The sequence below is a fragment of the Lampetra planeri genome, chromosome 55 (assembly GCF_965212315.1).
Source record: "Lampetra planeri chromosome 55, kcLamPlan1.2.h2, whole genome shotgun sequence".
NCBI lineage: Eukaryota > Metazoa > Chordata > Hyperoartia > Petromyzontiformes > Petromyzontidae > Lampetra > Lampetra planeri.
The window spans coordinates 3,394,993-3,415,187 of NC_136161.1; the positions used below are offsets into that span (position 1 = coordinate 3,394,993).

The 20,195-nt window shown below is 48.7% G+C and overlaps 1 protein-coding gene across 3 annotated transcripts; it reads left to right on the forward strand.

Moving 5' to 3' along the window:
* The first annotated feature begins 420 nt into the window (after nt 1–420).
* LOC144735431 (uncharacterized) lies at nt 421–16,494 on the forward strand. Of its 3 annotated transcripts, XM_078617834.1 has the most exons (9): nt 421–798; nt 2,446–2,538; nt 2,697–3,200; nt 3,947–3,999; nt 6,139–6,255; nt 6,543–6,588; nt 10,845–10,978; nt 14,253–14,448; nt 16,128–16,494. In XM_078617834.1, the coding sequence occupies exons 3-9, from the start codon at nt 2,900–2,902 to the stop codon at nt 16,349–16,351; spliced, it is 1,071 nt and encodes a 356-aa protein (XP_078473960.1). In that variant the 5' UTR covers nt 421–798; nt 2,446–2,538; nt 2,697–2,899; the 3' UTR covers nt 16,352–16,494. The 3 variants fall into 3 exon arrangements, with proteins under 3 accessions (XP_078473960.1, XP_078473962.1, XP_078473961.1); XM_078617836.1 differs by having other exon boundaries at nt 422–798; nt 2,446–3,213; XM_078617835.1 differs by lacking the exon at nt 2,697–3,200 and having other exon boundaries at nt 423–798.
* The last annotated feature ends 3,701 nt before the right edge of the window (nt 16,495–20,195 follow it).

Consider the following 20,195-nt stretch of genomic DNA (forward strand, 5'->3'; position numbering starts at 1 on the left):
GTACAAAACGGACACCTTTATACAAGGCATCATGTTTGCAATGACCACAACACAAGTAGTCAAAAATGCAAACAAAAAGAAGCAACTCTGATAATGATAATAATATGCACTGTCCTTGAAGTTGATTGGTCCACACCCGAGACGGCTTTCTTTAGAGCCTAGTCCCCATTGGTGTTGGACCAGATGACACCAGAAGGCGTACAATTCAAACACATTTCGATTTAAAGCTTTCGTGACTGCAGGGATTCATCTTCTTGGTTCTTTCGGTAAAGTCACGTAGAAGGGAAGTAATAAAATAATACAAATAAAACATAATAAAACAATTCTCACGACGTTTCGGCTACAACGCAAGCAGCCGTCTTCAGGTGAAGAATGAGACACTGCCAAGCTAGGAGCTTCCACCTCCAACTCAGCTTATATATAAGCTCCTAGCTTGGCAGTGTCTCATTCTTCACCTGAAGACGGCTGCTTGCGTTGTAGCCGAAACGTCGTGAGAATTGTTTTATTATGTTTTATTTTTATTATTGTATTACTTCCCTTCTACGTGACTTTACCGAAAGAACCAAGAAGATGAACTCAAACACAGTTATGGGAAATCACCTGCGTGACGTCATTGGAAATCACCTGCGTGACGTCATTGGAAAGCACCTAGGTGGCGTCAGGGAAATACCAAAGGGAGCGGCCAACGCAGAAACAGGAAGCCTGCCGTCGTGGACCCCCTCGCGCCATCGTAGTAGTTCGACGTTCCGAGAGACATGGCTATCCGTGACGATCCCACGGAACCCCCAACGACTCCAGGTGCGCCAGGGTGTGGGAGGGGGTGGCGATGATAATAAGAGGAGGGTGTTTGTCTCGTTTGTCTCTTGATGTGCCTGCTGTTGTGGAGTGACTCATGCAGCCAGCTATGGCTGCAGGGTTTTGGTAGTACATGTTGTTTACGTCGTTTATTGTGAAAATTCCATCACAGTTCCTATGAGCTGCACCGTTTCATTGCTGTAATGGCTTTATTTTGGTGATTTCGAAAAGTGTATTGGTTTAGCCATGTTTGTGTTGTTGTAGTACAGAGTTAGACTGATGGCCTTAATCTAAGTTGTCTTGTGGTTGTTGTTGTTGTTGTTTGACTTGCATCCCACTGGGATGTTTGCACACAGCGTTGGTGTGTAACGGTGCTTTTTCTGCAATATTTTGCCGTCTTTTCTTGCATTTCTGTTTGCACTCAGTCACATATTCACTTGAAGATGTTTTTTTGTTCATTTTTTTTGTTTGTTTGTTGCGGTTGCACCCGATTCAAGAGCCGAATGGCTCACAGGGCTACACCTAATACATGAAACTTGAACTTGATGTGTCGTCAAGCCACCACCCGACACGGCCATCGAGGGAGGGTTTGTGTAGGTGCACTTTTACAGCTTCACGCGATCGAACCTCCACCACCTCCACCACCTCCCCAGACAAGACACAGAGACACGCACACAGAGACACGCACGCGTCATGGGTGGTGTTGGTGGCTAAAGCCCACCACGTCTAAAACTGATGTTGTTGTTGTGCTTGTTGTTGATGTTGTTGTTGATGTTGTTGTTGATTGGCGGCCATGTTGTAGGCCCCTGGGGATTTCCACCAGAGTCGCCGGGCTGGTGAACCACAAGTCGGCCGCTTTGGGGAAGAATGTTCAGTCGGAGATCACTTGGAGTGTTACTGTGTGTGTGTGTGTCAGTGTGTGTGTGTCAGTGTGTGTGTGTCAGTGTGTGTGTGTCAGTGTGTGTGTGTCAGTGTGTGTGTGTCAGTGTGTGCGTGTTAGTTTGTGTGTGTCAGTGTGTGTGTCAGTGTGTGTCAGTGTGTCATAGTGTGTGTGTCACTGTGTGTTAGTGTGTGTCAGTGTATCATAGTGTTTGTGTGTCACTGTGTGTGTTTGTGTGTGTGTCAGTGTGTGTCATAGTGTGTGTCACAGTGTGTTAGTGTGTCAGTGTGTACACGTGTGTGTACGTGCGTTTATGTGTTTGTACATGTGTGTTTACGTGTGTGTATGTGTGTACACGTGTGTGTTTATGTGTACGTGTGTGTCTGTGTGTGTACGTGTGTGTGTCTGTGTGTGTACGTGTGTGTGTGTCTGTGTGTGTTTGTGTGTGTGTACGTGTGTGTGTGTCTACGTGTGTATGTGTGTGGGGAGCGGTGGTGCAGCGATTAGCACGCTGTGCTACGAACTTGGCGACACCACCAGTGACGATTGTCTGAACCGGTTCTGGGCCTCCCCTAGGTCGACTCAGCCTCAAATGAGTACCTGGTGCGGTGTGTAAAAATATCGCCACTCGGCGGAGACAATGACGACCGGGCGTGGTGCTGGCCACCCACCGCCTCGTGTGCCGTGGCGGCCTTCACAGGTGCTGCTACTCGCTAACAGCACTTGCCCCCCTACAGTCTGTTAAGGGAGGTCTTTGTTTTTGTTTCCAGAGTCACAAGAGAAGATTGATTTGCCACGCGAGGAGGAAGACCAGAATTGCGTAAAACCATTAGTCTTGTACGAAGAAAGCATCAGCCGCGCTCGTAAGCAATGCACCTTCACTGAATGAACACCCGAACGCACACACAGCAACAACAACAACAACCACCATATTATATTATTTTATTATATTATTATATTATTTTATTATGTTTTATTTTTATTATTTTATTACTTCCCTTCTACGTGACTTTACCGAAAGAACCAAGAAGATGAATCCCTGCTGCAGTCACGAAAGAAGCTTTACATCGAAACCACCACCGAGTTGCCCTGCCATCGCCACGGTGCCCGTGCCAGGCTGGGTGCACGTTGAGACTACCACGTGGAGTTGTCGAAGGCTCTGCCACTGGCAGGAGGAGGCCACGGGACAGAACCAGCTGGTGCCATGGGGATGACTTGACCGAGATGCTGTGCTTCTCCCTACACGGACAACTCCCGCTGCGCTTTAGCCGCTCCGCTCGTTGTTGTGAGCGTCGCTCCTCTGCCCTACGTTGTTGCTGGAGGGCGACTGCCCCCAACTGCCCCCAACTGCCCAGCAGCGTCCTTCACGAGCCTCCTCCACTGAGGCCGATCTTGACACCGCTGATGGCGCATCCTTTTGTACCACACAAACAAACGCACAAAGAGACACAAATAAATATCCCGCTTGAAAAAAGTGACCGTATCTACCGTAACCGTACTGAACCGAACCACTCTGCATCACGGGGTGATGTATATAGGTGCAGTACTTTCATTGTTTACGTTGTATGTAGTGTATAAAGTACCGTACGCAATATTTGACGCTGAAGTCAAGCTGCATGGTGCTGCCGATCACCGCACCTTTGGAGCGGTTTTGCCGGATCGGCTCGAGAACGCCGGATAATGTTGGAAGCAGCCGGATAATCGACTGTATACGCGCATGGCGAAAATGGACAATGTTTCGATGTAAAGCTTTCGTGACTGCAGGGATTCATCTTCTTGGTTCTTTCGGTAAAGTCACGTAGAAGGGAAATAATACAATAATACAAATAATAAAAATAAAACATAAAATAATTCTCACGACGTTTCGGCCACAACGCAAGCAGCCGTCCTCAGGTGAAGAACAGGTCTGTCGGAAAGACAGCGACTGAATGGGCACCACCAGGCTTGGCAGCATATATTTAAGCTGGGTTGGAGGGGGGAAGGGGCGCCTTGACAAAGGATACGCTGCCAAGCCTGGTGGTGCCCATTCAGGTCTGTCTTTCCGACAGACCTGTTCTTCACCTGAGGACGGCTGCTTGCGTTGTGGCCGAAACGTCGTGAGAATTATTTTATGATGTTTTATTTTTATTATTTTATTATTTCCCTTCTACGTGACTTTACCGAAAGAACCAAGAAAATGGACAATGTCTCTATGGACGCACGATGCTGTTGAGCGTGAGATGAGAGTGCGTGTGTGACGGTGCCACCTGACCTACCGACTGTCATCCACAGATTCAACTCGGGCCCCGGAGGGCATACTCGCAGCTCCGCCTTCTACACTGCTGGTGACAGTAACCACCGCTACTACACCGCTCAACTTTAAGGTCCGTGGGTTCGATCCCGACCATGATGATGCCTGCTGCTTTATGTTTGGAGTTGGCGTGTCTCTCTTATCATCACGGTGGCTAGGAGATGTTAACTACCTCGCCTGGTATGCGGGAGGTCTGTGGGTTTGATCCCGACCATGATGATGCCTGCTGCTGTATGTTTGGAGTTGGCATGTCTCTCTTATCATCACGGTGGCTAGGAGATGTTAACTACCTCGCGTGGTATGCGGGAGGTCCGTGGGTCCGATCCCGACCATGATGACGCCTGCTGCTGTATGTTTAGAGTTCTCCCCGTGGTCGTGTTGATTTTTCTCCGGGTCGTCCGGGTTTTCCCTCCACATTTAGAAACACGCGTTTAGAGTATTTGGCTACTGCTATACATTTCCACATGATGATGATGATGATACTAAGACACTTGGATGAGCTATCATTTGTGATGACCAGGTCTCTTCTGAAAAATCGCTACAAAGCAGCTCAGTGGGACCTTACACCTGGTAAAATAACATCTAACAAAAAGAAAGAATGGCCTTTTCTCCCTTTATGGCACAAATACAGGAGTTGTGTTAAGATGTTCAAACACCAAATAGACCAACACCAATACCCGCCATTCACCACTAAGTAACAGAGGCGTCACCATAGCGCCTGTGCCAGGCCAGGCGCACTTTGAGGCCACGTGAAGTGTCGAAGGCTCGCTGACAGGAGGTCACGGGACAAACGCAGGTGCCCTGGATTGTCCGACAGATGATCGGTAGATGCACCACCTGTACCCCTGCTGTGCCAACTTGCTGCAATTTAGCTGCCCAGTGCTCCGCTCGTTGTTGTGAGCCTCGCTCCTCTGTCCTCTGTTGTTGCTGGAGGGCGACTGCCTCCAACTACCCAGTAGCAGCGTCCTTCACGAGCCTCCTCCACAGAGTTCCACTCAGCTCCACATCCTCCCGCATCAGTCCATTTCTTCTCCAGCCAATGTCGTTCCCGTTTATATCCCTCTGTGGCCAAACAAAAGTTGCTTGGGCATGCGGTAGCTGGGCATGCGGGCTACATGACCCAGCCAAATAGACACACACACCCACACCCTATGGCAGGACATCATCATGGTCTGCATTAACCACACACACGCACGTGGTATTTGTGGTATACGCGTTGATACTGTAACAGGTTGTGACGATAACGCTGCCATACTGGATCGCGGTGATTCCTCGCTTTTTGAGCTCTGTGTTAACCCTTTCCCATTCCGATGGCGTACACGACGTCCTCACTCGCCACAGAGAACCATAGCAACACGACCGCCGCCACTGCGATAGCCAGCGCCGAAATCTGTGCCACACGCTCTCTCCTGCGCACGGACTTTTGCTTCGGGTTCAGTTCCGATGATCTATGTTACGTACGCGTACGGAGAGTACCAACGCCTTTTAAAACTGAAACCAACGGCATCGCTGCTGCCGCCGCCGCCTCTCTTACTAAAATTAATGACGAGCCGCTTTGCACGTTCTGAGATTCGGTGGTGAACGGGACACCACCCACCCATCCATTCACCCATCCATTCACCCACCCACCCACTCCCATCCTCCACCCATTCACCCATCCATCCACCCACCCACCCACCCACCTACCTACTCCCATCCTTCACCCACCCATCCACCCACCCACCCATCCACCCATCCACCCACCCACCCCCATCCTTCACCCACCCTCCATCTATTCATCCATCCACCCATCCACCTCCCCATCCACCTACCCACCCACCCTCTACCCATTCATCCACCCTCCATTCATTCACTCACTTGCCCTCCACCCACCCATCCATCCACCCATTCATCCACCCATCCACCCACCCATCCACCCACCCATCCACCCACCCATTCATCCACCCACCCATTCACCCACCTCCCCACCCACCCTCTACCCATCCATCCACCCACCCATTCATCCACCCACCCATTCATCCACCCACCCACCCATCCACCCACCCATCCACCCACCCATTCATCCACCCACCCATTCACCCACCTCCCCACCCACCCTCTACCCATCCATCCACCCACCCACCTTCCCCCCACCTACCCAAAATTATATGAGCGCGTGGTCTTTCTTTTAAAGGTGGAGGTCAAAACCGGAGTGCTCGGAGAAAAATCCACGCGGCCACCGCGGGTGGAGAAATCGCGCGTCCTCCGTAAGGGTCCGAGATCGAAGCCACGACCTCGTGCGCACCTCCAGGTGAGGAGCATAACGTCACCGGGGCGCCCTCCGAGCGGAGGGACTTTGTGCAAACGCCGCCACCGTAGCCAACCGCGCTAACCGGAGGTGCCGGGTTCAAGGACACCAGCGGACGTGTGGTGCGCATTACGAGTTTAAATTACCGCTGCGAAAATTATGCACGTAAAGGTCTTCGTCTGATAACGACATCAAACTGGTGGCATCACAATGAACATTAAACAATCAACGTGTACGAGTTATTAATGGTCGAAAAATTGTGCATTCTGTTTACCCTGTACCATGTTTAGGACTCTCTGAAGATTTTTCTCCTCCTGATTCTCTTCCTCCAGCTTGGCAAGTAAAACTGCACACACAGAGACCCACAAACTAACCACGTAGAGACCCACAGACTCGCCACACAGAGACCCACAGACTCTCCATATGAAGACCCACAGACTCATCACACGGATACCCACAGACTGACCACGCAGAGACCCACAGACTCACCACACAGATACCCACAGACTCACCACACAGATACCCACAGACTCACCACGCAGAGACCCATAGACTTACCACACAGAGACCCACAGACTCACCACACAGAGACCCACAGACTCAACACGTAGAGACCCACAGACTCGCCACACAGAGCCCCACAGACTCACCATATAGATACCCACAGACTCACCACGCAGAGACCCACAGACTTACCACACAGACCCAGTGATCCTCAGAGCTACATGTCCTGGCGTCTTGTACTGGCAGGGCCTCCCCTGGCGAACAGGTCTAGAGGGAAGGTTCCAGACAAATAACGGTCCAAAATACAAGGCCCTGATGAATGTTTCAGAAATATAAAAACAAATCAGAGAACCTCACCCGGACCAGGGAAATCGGGACACGCCCCCCCCCCCCCCACGTAGCTCAGTCCGAAATGGCTCCGTGATGCCTTCCTGTTGTTGTGTATGTTGTGATAAAAAAATGAATGCAAAATGTAATTAAATAAAAAATAAAATTATGAACATTTGTGTTAAATATGTTAATTATGAATCCATAGTACAGATTTTCTTTTTGGGTTAGATCGCGTATAAATATATAAATGTGTCGTTAAACCCACCACTACACCAACACAGCAAATTAGTAAGGTTTGTCATGTAAACAGAACAATGCCAATTCGTTACTAGTACAACACACCGGCGTGTTGGAGAGCCAAGCCACAACATTTACAATCTGAGTACGATGCTTCGCCAGTGATTACAACCAGCTTCATCAGGCGACAGCCAGATTTGTGGAGAAGTCCACCTGTTTCGTTCTTTAAACACATTCCTGCTGTGGAGGGAGCTGGTAGGAACACGTTGGGTTGCTCGGTCAATGGCCTGCAGGGTCAACGGCGGCGTGGTGTATTCCGCAAATATGCCCAACTGCGAGGGCGGGCACAAGCCGGCGTGAGTAGGTCAAACGTTGAGTTTTATAAGGGCACCACGGGGTGACCAATATGAATCCTTGCAGTCACGAAAGCTTCACATCTGATCGATGTCTCTTGCGTTCTGTTTAACCGCTTCTCATTCTGCTTCTGGTCTGGCTTTGTCATCTGGTTTTCACGACTTTCGGCGTGCAGGGGACCCATGTTTGTCTACCAGGAGCCATGACATAAAAATAGACAATATCACACTTAAATTTCGATTTAAAGCTTTCGTGACTGCAGGGATTCATCTTCTTGGTTCTTTCATTCAGACGCTGTCTTATCGACAGACCTGTTCTTCACCTGAGGACGGCTGCTTGTGTTGTGGCCGAAACGTCGTGAGAATTATTTTATGATGTTTTATTTTTATTCTTTTATTACTTCCATTCTACGTGACTTTACCGAAATAACCAAGAAGATGAATATCACACTTAATAAAACATTTTTGGAAAAGGCATATATACAACAGTGTGGGCCCACCAATCCGCAAGACGACGGGTGAGGGGCACGTGCGATGCCAGCGTGGCTGGGGGAGGGAGGGATGGTCTCACATGAACTGGACCTTGGCAGTGGACACTCGCTATTGGGACGTGAAATGTCACTGGGGAGGAAAGAGCCGGAGCTGGTGGAGGAGGTGGAAATGTAGCGACTACATGTATAGTTGGTCTCACCTCCACACACAGCTTTGGCACAGGAACCAAATGTCTCTATTGGGGGTGATCTCTCTCCGGAGTAGCCCCTGGTGAGAGGCTCTGGGCGGGTGTGGGGATACTCACAAACAAACAAACGAATGTACATTTAAATTCACGCGATCTAAACGCAACAACAAGAAAATCCCCTTTATTAGGGATAGGTGCCCTTTTAGGCTAGCACGTGAAGCTTCAAATGCTCGCCGCTGGCAGGAGGAGGTCACTTGACAGACCTCCTGCAGGTGCCATGGGTTTGGCCGACCGAGACGACTACTGGCAGATGCACCAGCTGCGATTCCCACGACGCACACACACACAAAGGTTCCCCCATGTAGCCTGTAACAGACTTGGGCCAATGCTGTTATTAGCGAGAAGCAGCAGCAGCACTGCCTACGAAGGCCCGCACTGTGGCACACGAGGGGGTGGGGTAGCCAGCACCACTACGCCCTGACTGCCTTTATTTTTCCAGTGGCGATGTTTACTACAACAACAACCGCCATTAAGTGGTGGTGACGTCACCACGACATTTGTGCCAGGCCATGTGCCCCTTGAGGCCACGTGAAGTGTCGAACGCCCGCTGGCAGGAGGTCACGGGGCAGACCCAGGTGCCACAGGTCGACTGACTGAGATGACCGAGATGACTGGCTGATGCACCACCTGTGCCCCCTACTGTGCCAACTTGCCGTGCCCTAGCCACCCGGCGCTCCGCTCGCTGTTGTGAGCGTCGCTCCTCCGCCCTCCGCTGTTGCCGGAGGGCGACCGCCTCCAACTGCCCAGTAGCGTCCTTCACGAGCCTCCTCCACAGAGGCTGTCCCCGACACCGCTGGCACCAGCCACTGGCAAGTCCACTCAGCTCCACGTCCTCCTGTACCACGTCACTCCATCTCTTCTCTAGCCCGTGCCACGCCCGTTTAGCCCCCTTTATCCGGCTGAACAAAAGCTGTCTAGGCATGCGGTGGCTAGGCATGCGGGCTACATGACCCAGCCAACGCAGCCTTGCCCGCCGGAGGAGCTTACCGAAGGGACCCTGCCCAGATCGTTAAAGGATTTGTGAGCTCCTCACACTATCCAGCCTGGTTAAACCCAGGATGGATCGTAGGCAGGCCAGCCTAAATGTCTCCAACCGGCGAAGATGCTCCACCAGGGGGGTCCATGTCTCGCAAGCGTAGAGAAGGGAGGGAATGACTGTGGCCGAGAAGACCTGAAGCTTCGTGCGGAGCGACAGACCAGGTAGCCTCCACACAACGTTACGCAACCGATGAAAAGACACCGCCGCTCGACTGATTCAGAGTGAGACCTCTGCTGCCAGACCGGAGTCGCTCATGAGCACACTGCCCAGGTATGGGAAACTCTCCACTCTCTCCACAACTGCCCCATCACCGATTGGGAGTTGTGGGGGCGGAGTGTTCGATGGTAAAAAATACCCAGGCAGGTGCTTAGTTTTGGTGGGGCTGATGGTAAGGCCCCACCTCTTAGTGGCACGCTCCAGTCTCAGCAGCAGCGTCTCCAACTCCTTCTCTGAATGAGCAGCAATTACCAAATCATCGGCATACATAACGTGGTTGACCAATAGGGAGCCATCCCCCGACCGCACCCGGGCATCGATCAGCCTCCCATTATATCCGCACCAAATGGAAATTTCCCCGGTACAGCTATTGAAGGCTTCACGAACTAGGTGGTCACCACCATCACCACAAGCAGCACCAACAACAACAACAGCCATTCGCCACTAAGTGGCGGTGATGTCACCACGACGCTTGTGCCAGGCCAAGTGCACCTTGAGGCCACGTGAAGTGTCGAACGCCCGCTGGCAGGAGGTGACGGGGCAGACCCAGCAGGTGCCACGGGTCGACTGACCGAGATGACCGAGATGACTGGCTGATGCACCACCTGTGCCCCCTACTGTACCAACTTGCTGTGCTTTAGCCACCCGGCGCTCCGCTCGTTGTTGTGAGCGTCGCTCCTCCGCCCTCCATTGTTGTTGGAGGGCGACTGCCTCCAACTGCCCAGTAGCGTCCTTCACGAGCCTCCTCTACTGAGGCCGATCTTGACAACGCTGATACCAGTCATCAGCAAGTCCACTCAGCTCCACATCCTCCCGTACTGCATCAGTCCATCTCTTCTCCAGCCCATGACCTGCCCGTTTGTATCCCTCTGTGGCCGAACAAGTTGCTTGGGCATGCGGTAGCTGGGCATGCGGGCTACATGACCCAGCCAAATAGACACACACATCCACCCACACCCTATTGCAGGACATCGTCATGGTCTGCATTAACCACACACACACACACACGTGGTACTTGTGGTTAATTAATGAATAACAATATTATTTTGTGTAGTTTCTGTGAGTGTTGGCGAGGACTTGATCCACCAGTGGATAAAGATCGTGGCTCTCGATGATCATGTCGGTGACATCTTTTAAATAAAAAAAAAACATTCCTAATGAAATATCTTTCCAGTTGGCGACACGGCTGGCAAAGCCATCGAACCTTCGCCGTTGCGACATCTTCAAGGACCAGTTGATGGCATCAACTGGAGCTGTCCCAACGACGAGACGACCATGATCCTTGTCTACAAAGACGACAAATTGCTGGTAAGTCGCACAAACGGGGTGGGGGGGGGGGGGGTTGCATTGGGCCGTCTGGGAGACGCTGATCCAGCATCTGTACTCCGCTCCTCCTGGCTCTCTCTCTCTCTGTCTCTCCATTCACAATCCACAGCTGTCTCTCTCTCTGTCTGTATCTATCTGTCTGTCTCTCTCTGTGTCTCTCTGTCTGTCTCTCTCTGTCTCTCTCTGTGTCTCTCTGTCTGTCTCTCTCTGTCTCTCTCTCTGTCTTTCTCTCTATCTCTCTGTCTTTCTCTCTGTCTCTCTCTGTCTGTCTCTCTCTGTCTCTCTCTCTCTCTCTCTCTGTCTCTCTCTCTCTGTCTGTCTCTCTCTCTGTCCCTGTCTCTTTGTCTCTCTGTCTCTCTCTGTCTATCTCTGTCTGTCTCTCTCTGTCTGTGTCTCTCTCTCTCAGTCTCTCTCAGTCTCTCTCTGTGTCTCTCTCTCTGTCTGTCTCTCTGTCCCTGTCTCTCTGTCTCTGTCTCTCTGTCTCTCTATCTGTCTCAGTCTCTCTCTGTCTCTCTCTCTGTCTGTCTCAGTCTCTCTCTGTGTATGCCTCTCTTTGTTTCTCTCTCTATCTGTCTCTGTCTGGTGTTCTCTGTCTTTCTTTGTCTGTCTTTCTCTCTCTCTGTGTCTGTCTGTCTCTTTCTGTGTCTCTGTCTCTCCTTGTCTCTCTCTGTCTGTCTCCTTGTCTCTCTACGTCTCTCTGTGTCTCTGGCTCTCTCTCCTAGTTTAATAATGGGGGTAGCTTGATGAAATTAAATCATCGTGGGAAGTGCAGGACGTATGGACGGCGATACGATGCAGGCAACGACAGGAAACGGGTGTCAGCGCGATACGGCACTGGGGGGAAATGCCAGTGGAGGCTCCAACTGTTTCCGGCAATGGGATTTTCTAAATTGATTTTTTCGTTGATTTTATCGTTGATTTTATCGTTGATTTTATCGTTGATTTTATCGTTGATTTTATCGTTGATTTTATCGTTAATTTTATCATTGATTTTATCGTTGATTTTATCATTGATTTTATCGTTGATTTTATCATTGATTTTATCATTGATTTTATCATTGATTTTATCGTTGATTTTATCGTTGATTTTATCGTTGATTTTATCGTTGATTTTATCGTTAATTTTATCATTGATTTTATCGTTGATTTTATCATTGATTTTATCGTTGATTTTATCATTGATTTTATCATTGATTTTATCATTGATTTTATCATTGATTTTATCGTTGATTTTATCATTGATTTTATCGTTGATTTTATCATTGATTTTATCATTGATTTTATCATTGATTTTATCGTTGATTTTATCATTGATTTTATCATTGATTTTATCATTGATTTTATCGTTGATTTTATCGTTGATTTTATCGTTGATTTTATCATTGATTTTATCGTTGATTTTATCGTTGCTTTTATCATTGATTTTATCGTTGATTTTATCGTTAATTTTATTATTGATTTTATCGTTGATTTTATCGTTGATTTTATCGTTGATTTTATCGTTGATTTTATCATTGATTTTATCGTTGATTTTATCGTTAATTTTATCATTGATTTTATCGTTGATTTTATCGTTGATTTTATCGTTGATTTTATCATTGATTTTATCATTGATTTTATCGTTGATTTTATCGTTGATTTTATCGTTGATTTTATCGTTGATTTTATCATTGATTTTATCGTTGATTTTATCGTTGCTTTTATCATTGATTTTATCGTTGATTTTATCGTTAATTTTATCATTGATTTTATCATTGCTTTTATCGTTGATTTTATCATTGATTTTATCGTTGATTTTATCGTTAATTTTATCATTGATTTTATCGTTGATTTTATCGTTGATTTTATCGTTAATTTTATCATTGATTTTATCGTTGATTTTATCATTGATTTTATCGTTGATTTTATCGTTGATTTTATCGTTGATTTTATCGTTGATTTTATCGTTGATTTTATCGTTAATTTTATCATTGATTTTATCGTTGATTTTATCATTGATTTTATCGTTGATTTTATCATTGATTTTATCATTGATTTTATCATTGATTTTATCGTTGATTTTATCATTGATTTTATCATTGATTTTATCGTTGATTTTATCATTGATTTTATCATTGATTTTATCATTGATTTTATCGTTGATTTTATCGTTGATTTTATCGTTGATTTTATCGTTGATTTTATCGTTGCTTTTATCATTGATTTTATCGTTGATTTTATCGTTAATTTTATTATTGATTTTATCGTTGATTTTATCGTTGATTTTATCGTTGATTTTATCGTTGATTTTATCATTGATTTTATCGTTGATTTTATCGTTAATTTTATCATTGATTTTATCGTTGATTTTATCGTTGATTTTATCGTTGATTTTATCATTGATTTTATCATTGATTTTATCGTTGATTTTATCGTTGATTTTATCGTTGATTTTATCATTGATTTTATCGTTGATTTTATCGTTGCTTTTATCATTGATTTTATCGTTGATTTTATCGTTAATTTTATCATTGATTTTATCATTGATTTTATCGTTGATTTTATCATTGATTTTATCGTTGATTTTATCGTTAATTTTATCATTGATTTTATCGTTGATTTTATCGTTGATTTTATCATTGATTTTATCGTTGATTTTATCGTTAATTTTATCATTGATTTTATCATTGATTTTATCGTTGATTTTATCATTGATTTTATCGTTGATTTTATCGTTAATTTTATCATTGATTTTATCGTTGATTTTATCGTTGATTTTATCGTTGATTTTATCATTGATTTTATCGTTGATTTTATCGTTGATTTTATCGTTGCTTTTATCATTGATTTTATCGTTGATTTTATCGTTAATTTTATCGTTGATTTTATCGTTAATTTTATCGTTGATTTTATCGTTGATTTTATCGTTGATTTTATCATTGATTTTATCGTTGATTTTATCGTTGATTTTATCGTTGATTTTATCGTTGATTTTATTGTTGATTTTATCGTTGATTTTATCGTTGATTTTATCATTGATTTTATCGTTGATTTTATCATTGATTTTATCGTTGATTTGGGGGGGGGGGGAAATTGTTCATTTAACGACACACGGAAAACCTGGGGTCACGGATCGTTCTGGGGAACCTAACCCTTAACCCGGGACTGCTCGTATTGCTTTTCCATGGCGACGGAAACATTGATTGATTGAGCACAGGACGTCACAGGTCTCTCCGTTGTGCGTGCGGACGCGTTTCCTCCCATTGCCGCCATGCAGGTGAAATATCGGACTTCGGGTAAAACGTCCAACGTGTCGTACGAGATCAACACCTCGTTGGAAATCGTCGACTGGGACTGGGCTGTGCCAAGCGGCAAGTTGTTGTGGCGACGGAGCCCGGAGGTCGGAGTTTACTCGGTGGAGGCTCAAGGACCGAACGGCAACAAGAACACTTGCATCATCGCCAACTTTACAGGTGTGTGTGTGTCATTGTGTGTGTGTCATTGTGTGTGTGTCATTGTGTGTGTGTGTGTGTCATTGTGTGTGTGTGTCATTGTGTGTGTGTGTGTCATTGTGTGTGTGTGTGTCATTGTGTGTGTGTGTGTCATTGTGTGTGTGTGTGTCATTGTGTGTGTGTCATTGTGTGTGTGTGTGTCATTGTGTGTGTGTCACAAGTCCTTGAAAGATCTGGGCAAAGTCCCATCAGTGAGCTCCTCCGGCAGGCAAGGCTGCGTTGGCTGGGTCATGTAGCCCGCATGCCCAGCCACCGCATGCCTAAACAGCTTTTGTTCGGCCGGATCGAGGGGGCTAAACGGGCGCGGCACGGGCTAGAGAAGAGATGGAGTGATGTGGTACAGGAGGACGTGGAGCTGAGTGGACTTGCCGATGACTGGTACCAGCGGTGTCAAGATCGGCCTCAGTGGAGGAGGCTCGTGAAGGACGCTACTGGGCAGTTGGAGGCAGTCGCCCTCCAACAACAACGGAGGGCGGAGGAGCGACGCTCACAACAACGAGCGGAGCGCCGGGTGGCTAAAGCACAGCAAGTTGGCACAGTAGGGGGCACAGGTGGTGGATCAGCCAGTCATCTCGGTCATCTCGGTCAGTCGACCCGTGGCACCTGGGTCTGCCCCGTGACCTCCTGCCAGCGGGCGTTCGACACTTCACGTGGCCTCAGGGTGCACATGGCCTGGCACAAGCGTCGTGGTGACGTCACCGCCACTTAGTGGCGAATGGCGGTTGTTGTTGTTGTGTCATTGTGTGTGTGTCATTGTGTGTGTGTGTGTGTCATTGTGTGTGTGTGTCATTGTGTGTGTGTGTGTGTGTCATTGTGTGTGTGTGTGTGTGTGTCATTGTGTGTGTGTGTGTGTCATTGTGTGTGTGTGTGTCATTGTGTGTGTGTGTGTCATTGTGTGTGTGTGTGTGTCATTGTGTGTGTGTGTGTCATTGTGTGTGTGTGTCATTGTGTGTGTGTGTCATTGTGTGTGTGTGTGTCATTGTGTGTGTGTGTGTCATTGTGTGTGTGTGTGTGTCATTGTGTGTGTGTGTGTCATTGTGTGTGTGTCAATGTGTGTGTGTCAATGTGTGTGTGTGTGTGTCATTGTGTGTGTGTGTGTCATTGTGTGTGTGTGTGTGTGTGTGTCATTGTGTGTGTGTGTGTCATTGTGTGTGTGTGTGTCATTGTGTGTGTGTGTGTGTCATTGTGTGTGTGTGTGTCATTGTGTGTGTGTCAATGTGTGTGTGTCAATGTGTGTGTGTGTGTGTCATTGTGTGTGTGTCATTGTGTGTGAGTGTCATTGTGTGTGTGTGTGTCAATCTGTGTGGGGAGCGGTAGTGATAGCGGTGAGTGCTACGCTGCGCTACGAGCCGCTTGCGGCCAACACCACCACCGGTGACGATTATCTGAGCCTCCCCGAGGTCGACTCAGCCTCAAATGAGTACCTGGTGCGGTGTGTAAACATCGCCACTGGGGAGACAAAGGCGGTCGGGCGTGGTGCTGGCCACCCACCCTATCGCGTGCCATTCCGGCCTTCATAGGTGCTCGCAAACCGCATTTACCCAAAGTCTGTTAAGGCTACACGGGGTATCTTTGTCTTTTAGACGTGTGCGTGCGCGTACACTGACACAAGCCTGGTGTTCATCTTCCTGTGTTCACAGCTGCAGCAGAGATCCCTACAGTGCCAGGACGCATGCAGATTTCATATCCATCAAATGAGACCACCTCTAAACATGAAACACGATCGCACGTCGCTCTCTGGTTTGCGCCATTGGTGCCGTTGGTGACATTGGTGCCATTGGCATTGGTGCTATTGACAGTTGTACTGTTCGTGGTGTACGCCATAAAGAAGTGGTATATGCTGCAAGCCGGAAACCCAGCGTGAGATTGATGACGATTCGTGCACAACCAATGGCTGTCTGTGGAAAAACATCGGCACGCGCGTCTGCCCGCGTCGCGAATACGCGCCGCCACAGGCCTAAAGTGACGAGCAGAGCGGAATGTGCCCCCCCCCCCACCCCGCCCGCCACCAACCCCCCCCCCCCCCCCTTTTTACGTAAAAAAATTGCCCCCCTCGTTTAACATCAGACGCAAATATCAATGGCCGTCCAAACCGCCTTTCGCCAAACACTGCGTGCGGCTGTCTGAAGGCCTCCCCAGTTGCCACAGTTTATTGCTCCCTAGACTGAAGCGCCGCCTCTAGCCACACCCCTCGTAGAATCTTCTCGATGTTTCCTGTACGTACCCACAAGCTCCGCCCATTCCCTTTGGCCCAGATGGAACCCTTCCCTCTGATTGGATACGAGTAACCCAGCAGTGGCTCTGCAGCCCCTCGTCGTCCCCTAGGTGGCGCTCTTGTCATTACAGATGTACTCATGTCTAAAATGGCCGTTCATCAAATAAAAATAAGAACGTGCTCCTATAAACAGCACTTGCCCCAACAGTCTGTTAAGGCTATACGGGGGGATCTTTTGTCTTTGTCTGAAAAAAAGAACCGCTCCCTCCTTTATGGCTCGCGTATGTAATGTGTGCCGTTGAACTTCTGTCGTGCCGTACGAAGGTAATCGTGCTAAAATCGTAGGTGCGGTGCCGGGTGCTGTCACTTCGCTTGGAGCAACGCCATTTTGGAGGGAAGGCTTGAGGGGCCGATGCTAATCCGTCGCTTTATCTTCGTGGCGTGTTCGGTCACCAGCAGTGGCTCACGGAGGCGCTTGTAAGGGGAACAGTGCGACCCCTCCACATCGTCATGGAATTGTTGTCAATTGCGTACTCTGGGCCACAAAAACTCCCTTCGGTGGAGCCAACGCAGATAACGACTGAGGTTGGCCGTGTAGAATTTCCCAAATCCTCGCTGGGGAGGAGAGGCTGCCATTCCTCTGTCGGGAGCTGGACTGGTACCACCTGGATCTCTGGAATATGGAGAGGGCCTGGTGGGCTGACTGCGAGGGGTTGGACAGTCTTCCATGCTGGACATCTGTGTAAAGGAGCTTCAAGGCTCATCGGATTCCTCCTGCAGTCAGACACATTCCTTGCGTTAAACCCACCACCACACCAACACAGCAAATTAGTAAGGGTTGTCATGTAAACAGAACGATGCCAATTCGTTACTAGTACAACACACCGGCGTGTTGGAGAGCCAAGCCACAACATTTACAATCTGAGTACGATGCTTCGCCAGTGATTACAACCAGCTTCATCAGGCGACAGCCAGATTTGTGGAGAAGTCCATCTGTTTCGTTCCTTAAACACATTGTCCTGCTGTGGAGGGAGCTGGTAGGAACGTTGGGTTGCTCGGTCAATGGCCTGCAGGGTCAACGGCGGCGTGGTGTATTCCGCAAATATGCCCGACTGTGAGGGCGGGCACAAGCCGACGTGAGTAGGTTAAACGTTGAGTTTTATAAGGGCACCACGGGGTGACCAGCCCCTCCGCACCCAGCCCTACCCCTCCCCACTCTCCCCACCCAGCCCCTCCCCACCCAGCCCCTCCCTGCACGACGGACACAATAATCCCCTGTGGGCTGGTGTAATCAGAGGTTCCTACCAGTATAAAGATTCTCATTCTGAACTGTGAATCTTTCTGTAACTATGGATCTCTTTGTGCATCTCTAAATAACTGCATGCCTCCTTATGTAACTCTATGGCTATGAAAATACACTTTTTGAATCTCTATGTAACTCTGTGGATTTCTCTAACCCCATTTACCACTGTATTGATCTCCGTTGCACTCTATGGATTATTATTTTTACGTAGCTCGATAGATTTCTCTGTGACTCTGTAGATAATCCACGAAACTCTATCGATCTCTGCGTAATCCTACGGCTGTCGGTGTAACTCTATGGATCTCCATGGAACTAACCTTATGTGTATCTATGTAACTCTATGAGTCTATGTACCTATAACGCCCTAGATGTAACTCACTATGCAACTATGGATCTCTACGGATCTCTGTGTAACTCTTGTGTGTCTCTGTGTAACTCTATGGGTCTCTGTGTGACTCTGTGGGTCTCTGTGTGTAACTCTGTGTGTCTCTGTGCGATTCTGTGGGTCTCTGTGTTACTCTATGGGTCTCTGTGTCTCTGTCACTTTGTGTAACTCTGTGGGTCTCTGTGTAACTCTGGGTCTCTGTGTAACTCTATGGGTCTCTGTGGGTCTCTATGTAACTATATGGGTCTCTATGTAACTCTATGGGTCTCTGTGTAACTCTATGGGTCTCTGTGTAACTCTATGGGTCTCTGTGTAACTCTATGGGTCTCTGTGGGTCTCTATGTAACTATATGGGTCTCTATGTAACTATATGGGTCTCTATGTAACTATGGGTCTCTGTGTAACTCTATGGGTCTCTGTGTCTCTGTCACTCTGTGTAACTCTATGGGTCTCTGTGTAACTCTATGGGTCTCTGTGTAACTCTATGGGTCTCTGTGGGTCTCTGTAACTATATGGGTCTCTATGTAACTCTATGGGTCTCTGTGTAACTCTATGGGCCTCTGTGTAACTCTATGGGTCTCTGTGTAACTCTATGGGTCTCTGTGGGTCTCTGTAACTATATGGGTCTCTATGTAACTCTGTGGGTCTCTGTGTAACTCTATGGGTCTCTGTGTAACTCTATGGGTCTCTGTGTAACTCTATGGGTCTCTGTGTAACTCTATGGGTCTCTGTGGGTCTCTATGTAACTATATGGGTCTCTATGTAACTCTATGGGTCTCTGTGGGTCTCTATGTAACTATATGGGTCTCTGTGTAACTCTATGGGTCTCTGTGTAACTCTATGGGTCTCTGTGTAACTCTATGGGTCTCTGTGTCTCTGTCACTCTGTGTAACTCTGTGGGTCTCTGTGTAACTCTATGGGTCTCTGTGTAACTCTATGGGTCTCTGTGGGTCTCTATGTAACTATATGGGTCTCTATGTAACTCTATGGGTCTCTGTAACTCTATGGGTCTCTGTGTAACTCTATGGGTCTCTGTGTAACTCTATGGGTCTCTGTGTAACTATGGGTCTCTATGTGACTCTGTGTGTCTCTGTGTGTAACTGTTCAAGTGCGCAAGCTTCCGCAGCATCCAGACCCCCACCCCTCGCCTGGGTAGCCACGCCCCCACCCAGCCCCCACCCTCGCCTGGGTACCCACGTTCCGGGGCCCCACCCTCGCCTGGGTAGCCACGTTCCGGGGCCCCACCCTCGCCTGGGTAGCCACGTTCCGGGGCCCCACCCACCCCTCCCCTCGGTAGCCACGTTCCGGGGCCCCACCCTCGACTGGGTAGCCACGTTCCGGGGCCCCACCCACCCCTCCCCTCGGTAGCCACGTTCCGGGGCCCCACCCTCGCCTGGGTAGCCACGTTCCGGGGCCCCACCCCTCCCCTCGGTAGCCACGTTCCGGGGCCCCACCCACCCCTCCCCTCGGTAGCCACGTTCCGGGGCCCCACCCTCCCCTCGGTAGCCACGTTCCGGGGCCCCACCCTCGCCTGGGTAGCCACGTTCCGGGGCCCCACCCACCCCTCCCCTCGGTAGCCACGTTCCGGGGCCCCACCCTCGCCTGGGTAGCCACGTTCCGGGGCCCCACCCCTCCCCTCGGTAGCCACGTTCCGGGGCCCCACCCAACCCTCCCCTCGGTAGCCACGTTCTGGGGCCCCACCCTCCCCTCGGTAGCCACGTTCCGGGGCCCCACCCTCGCCTGGGTAGCCACGTTCCGGGGCCCCACCCACCCCTCCCCTCGGTAGCCACGTTCCGGGGCCCCAC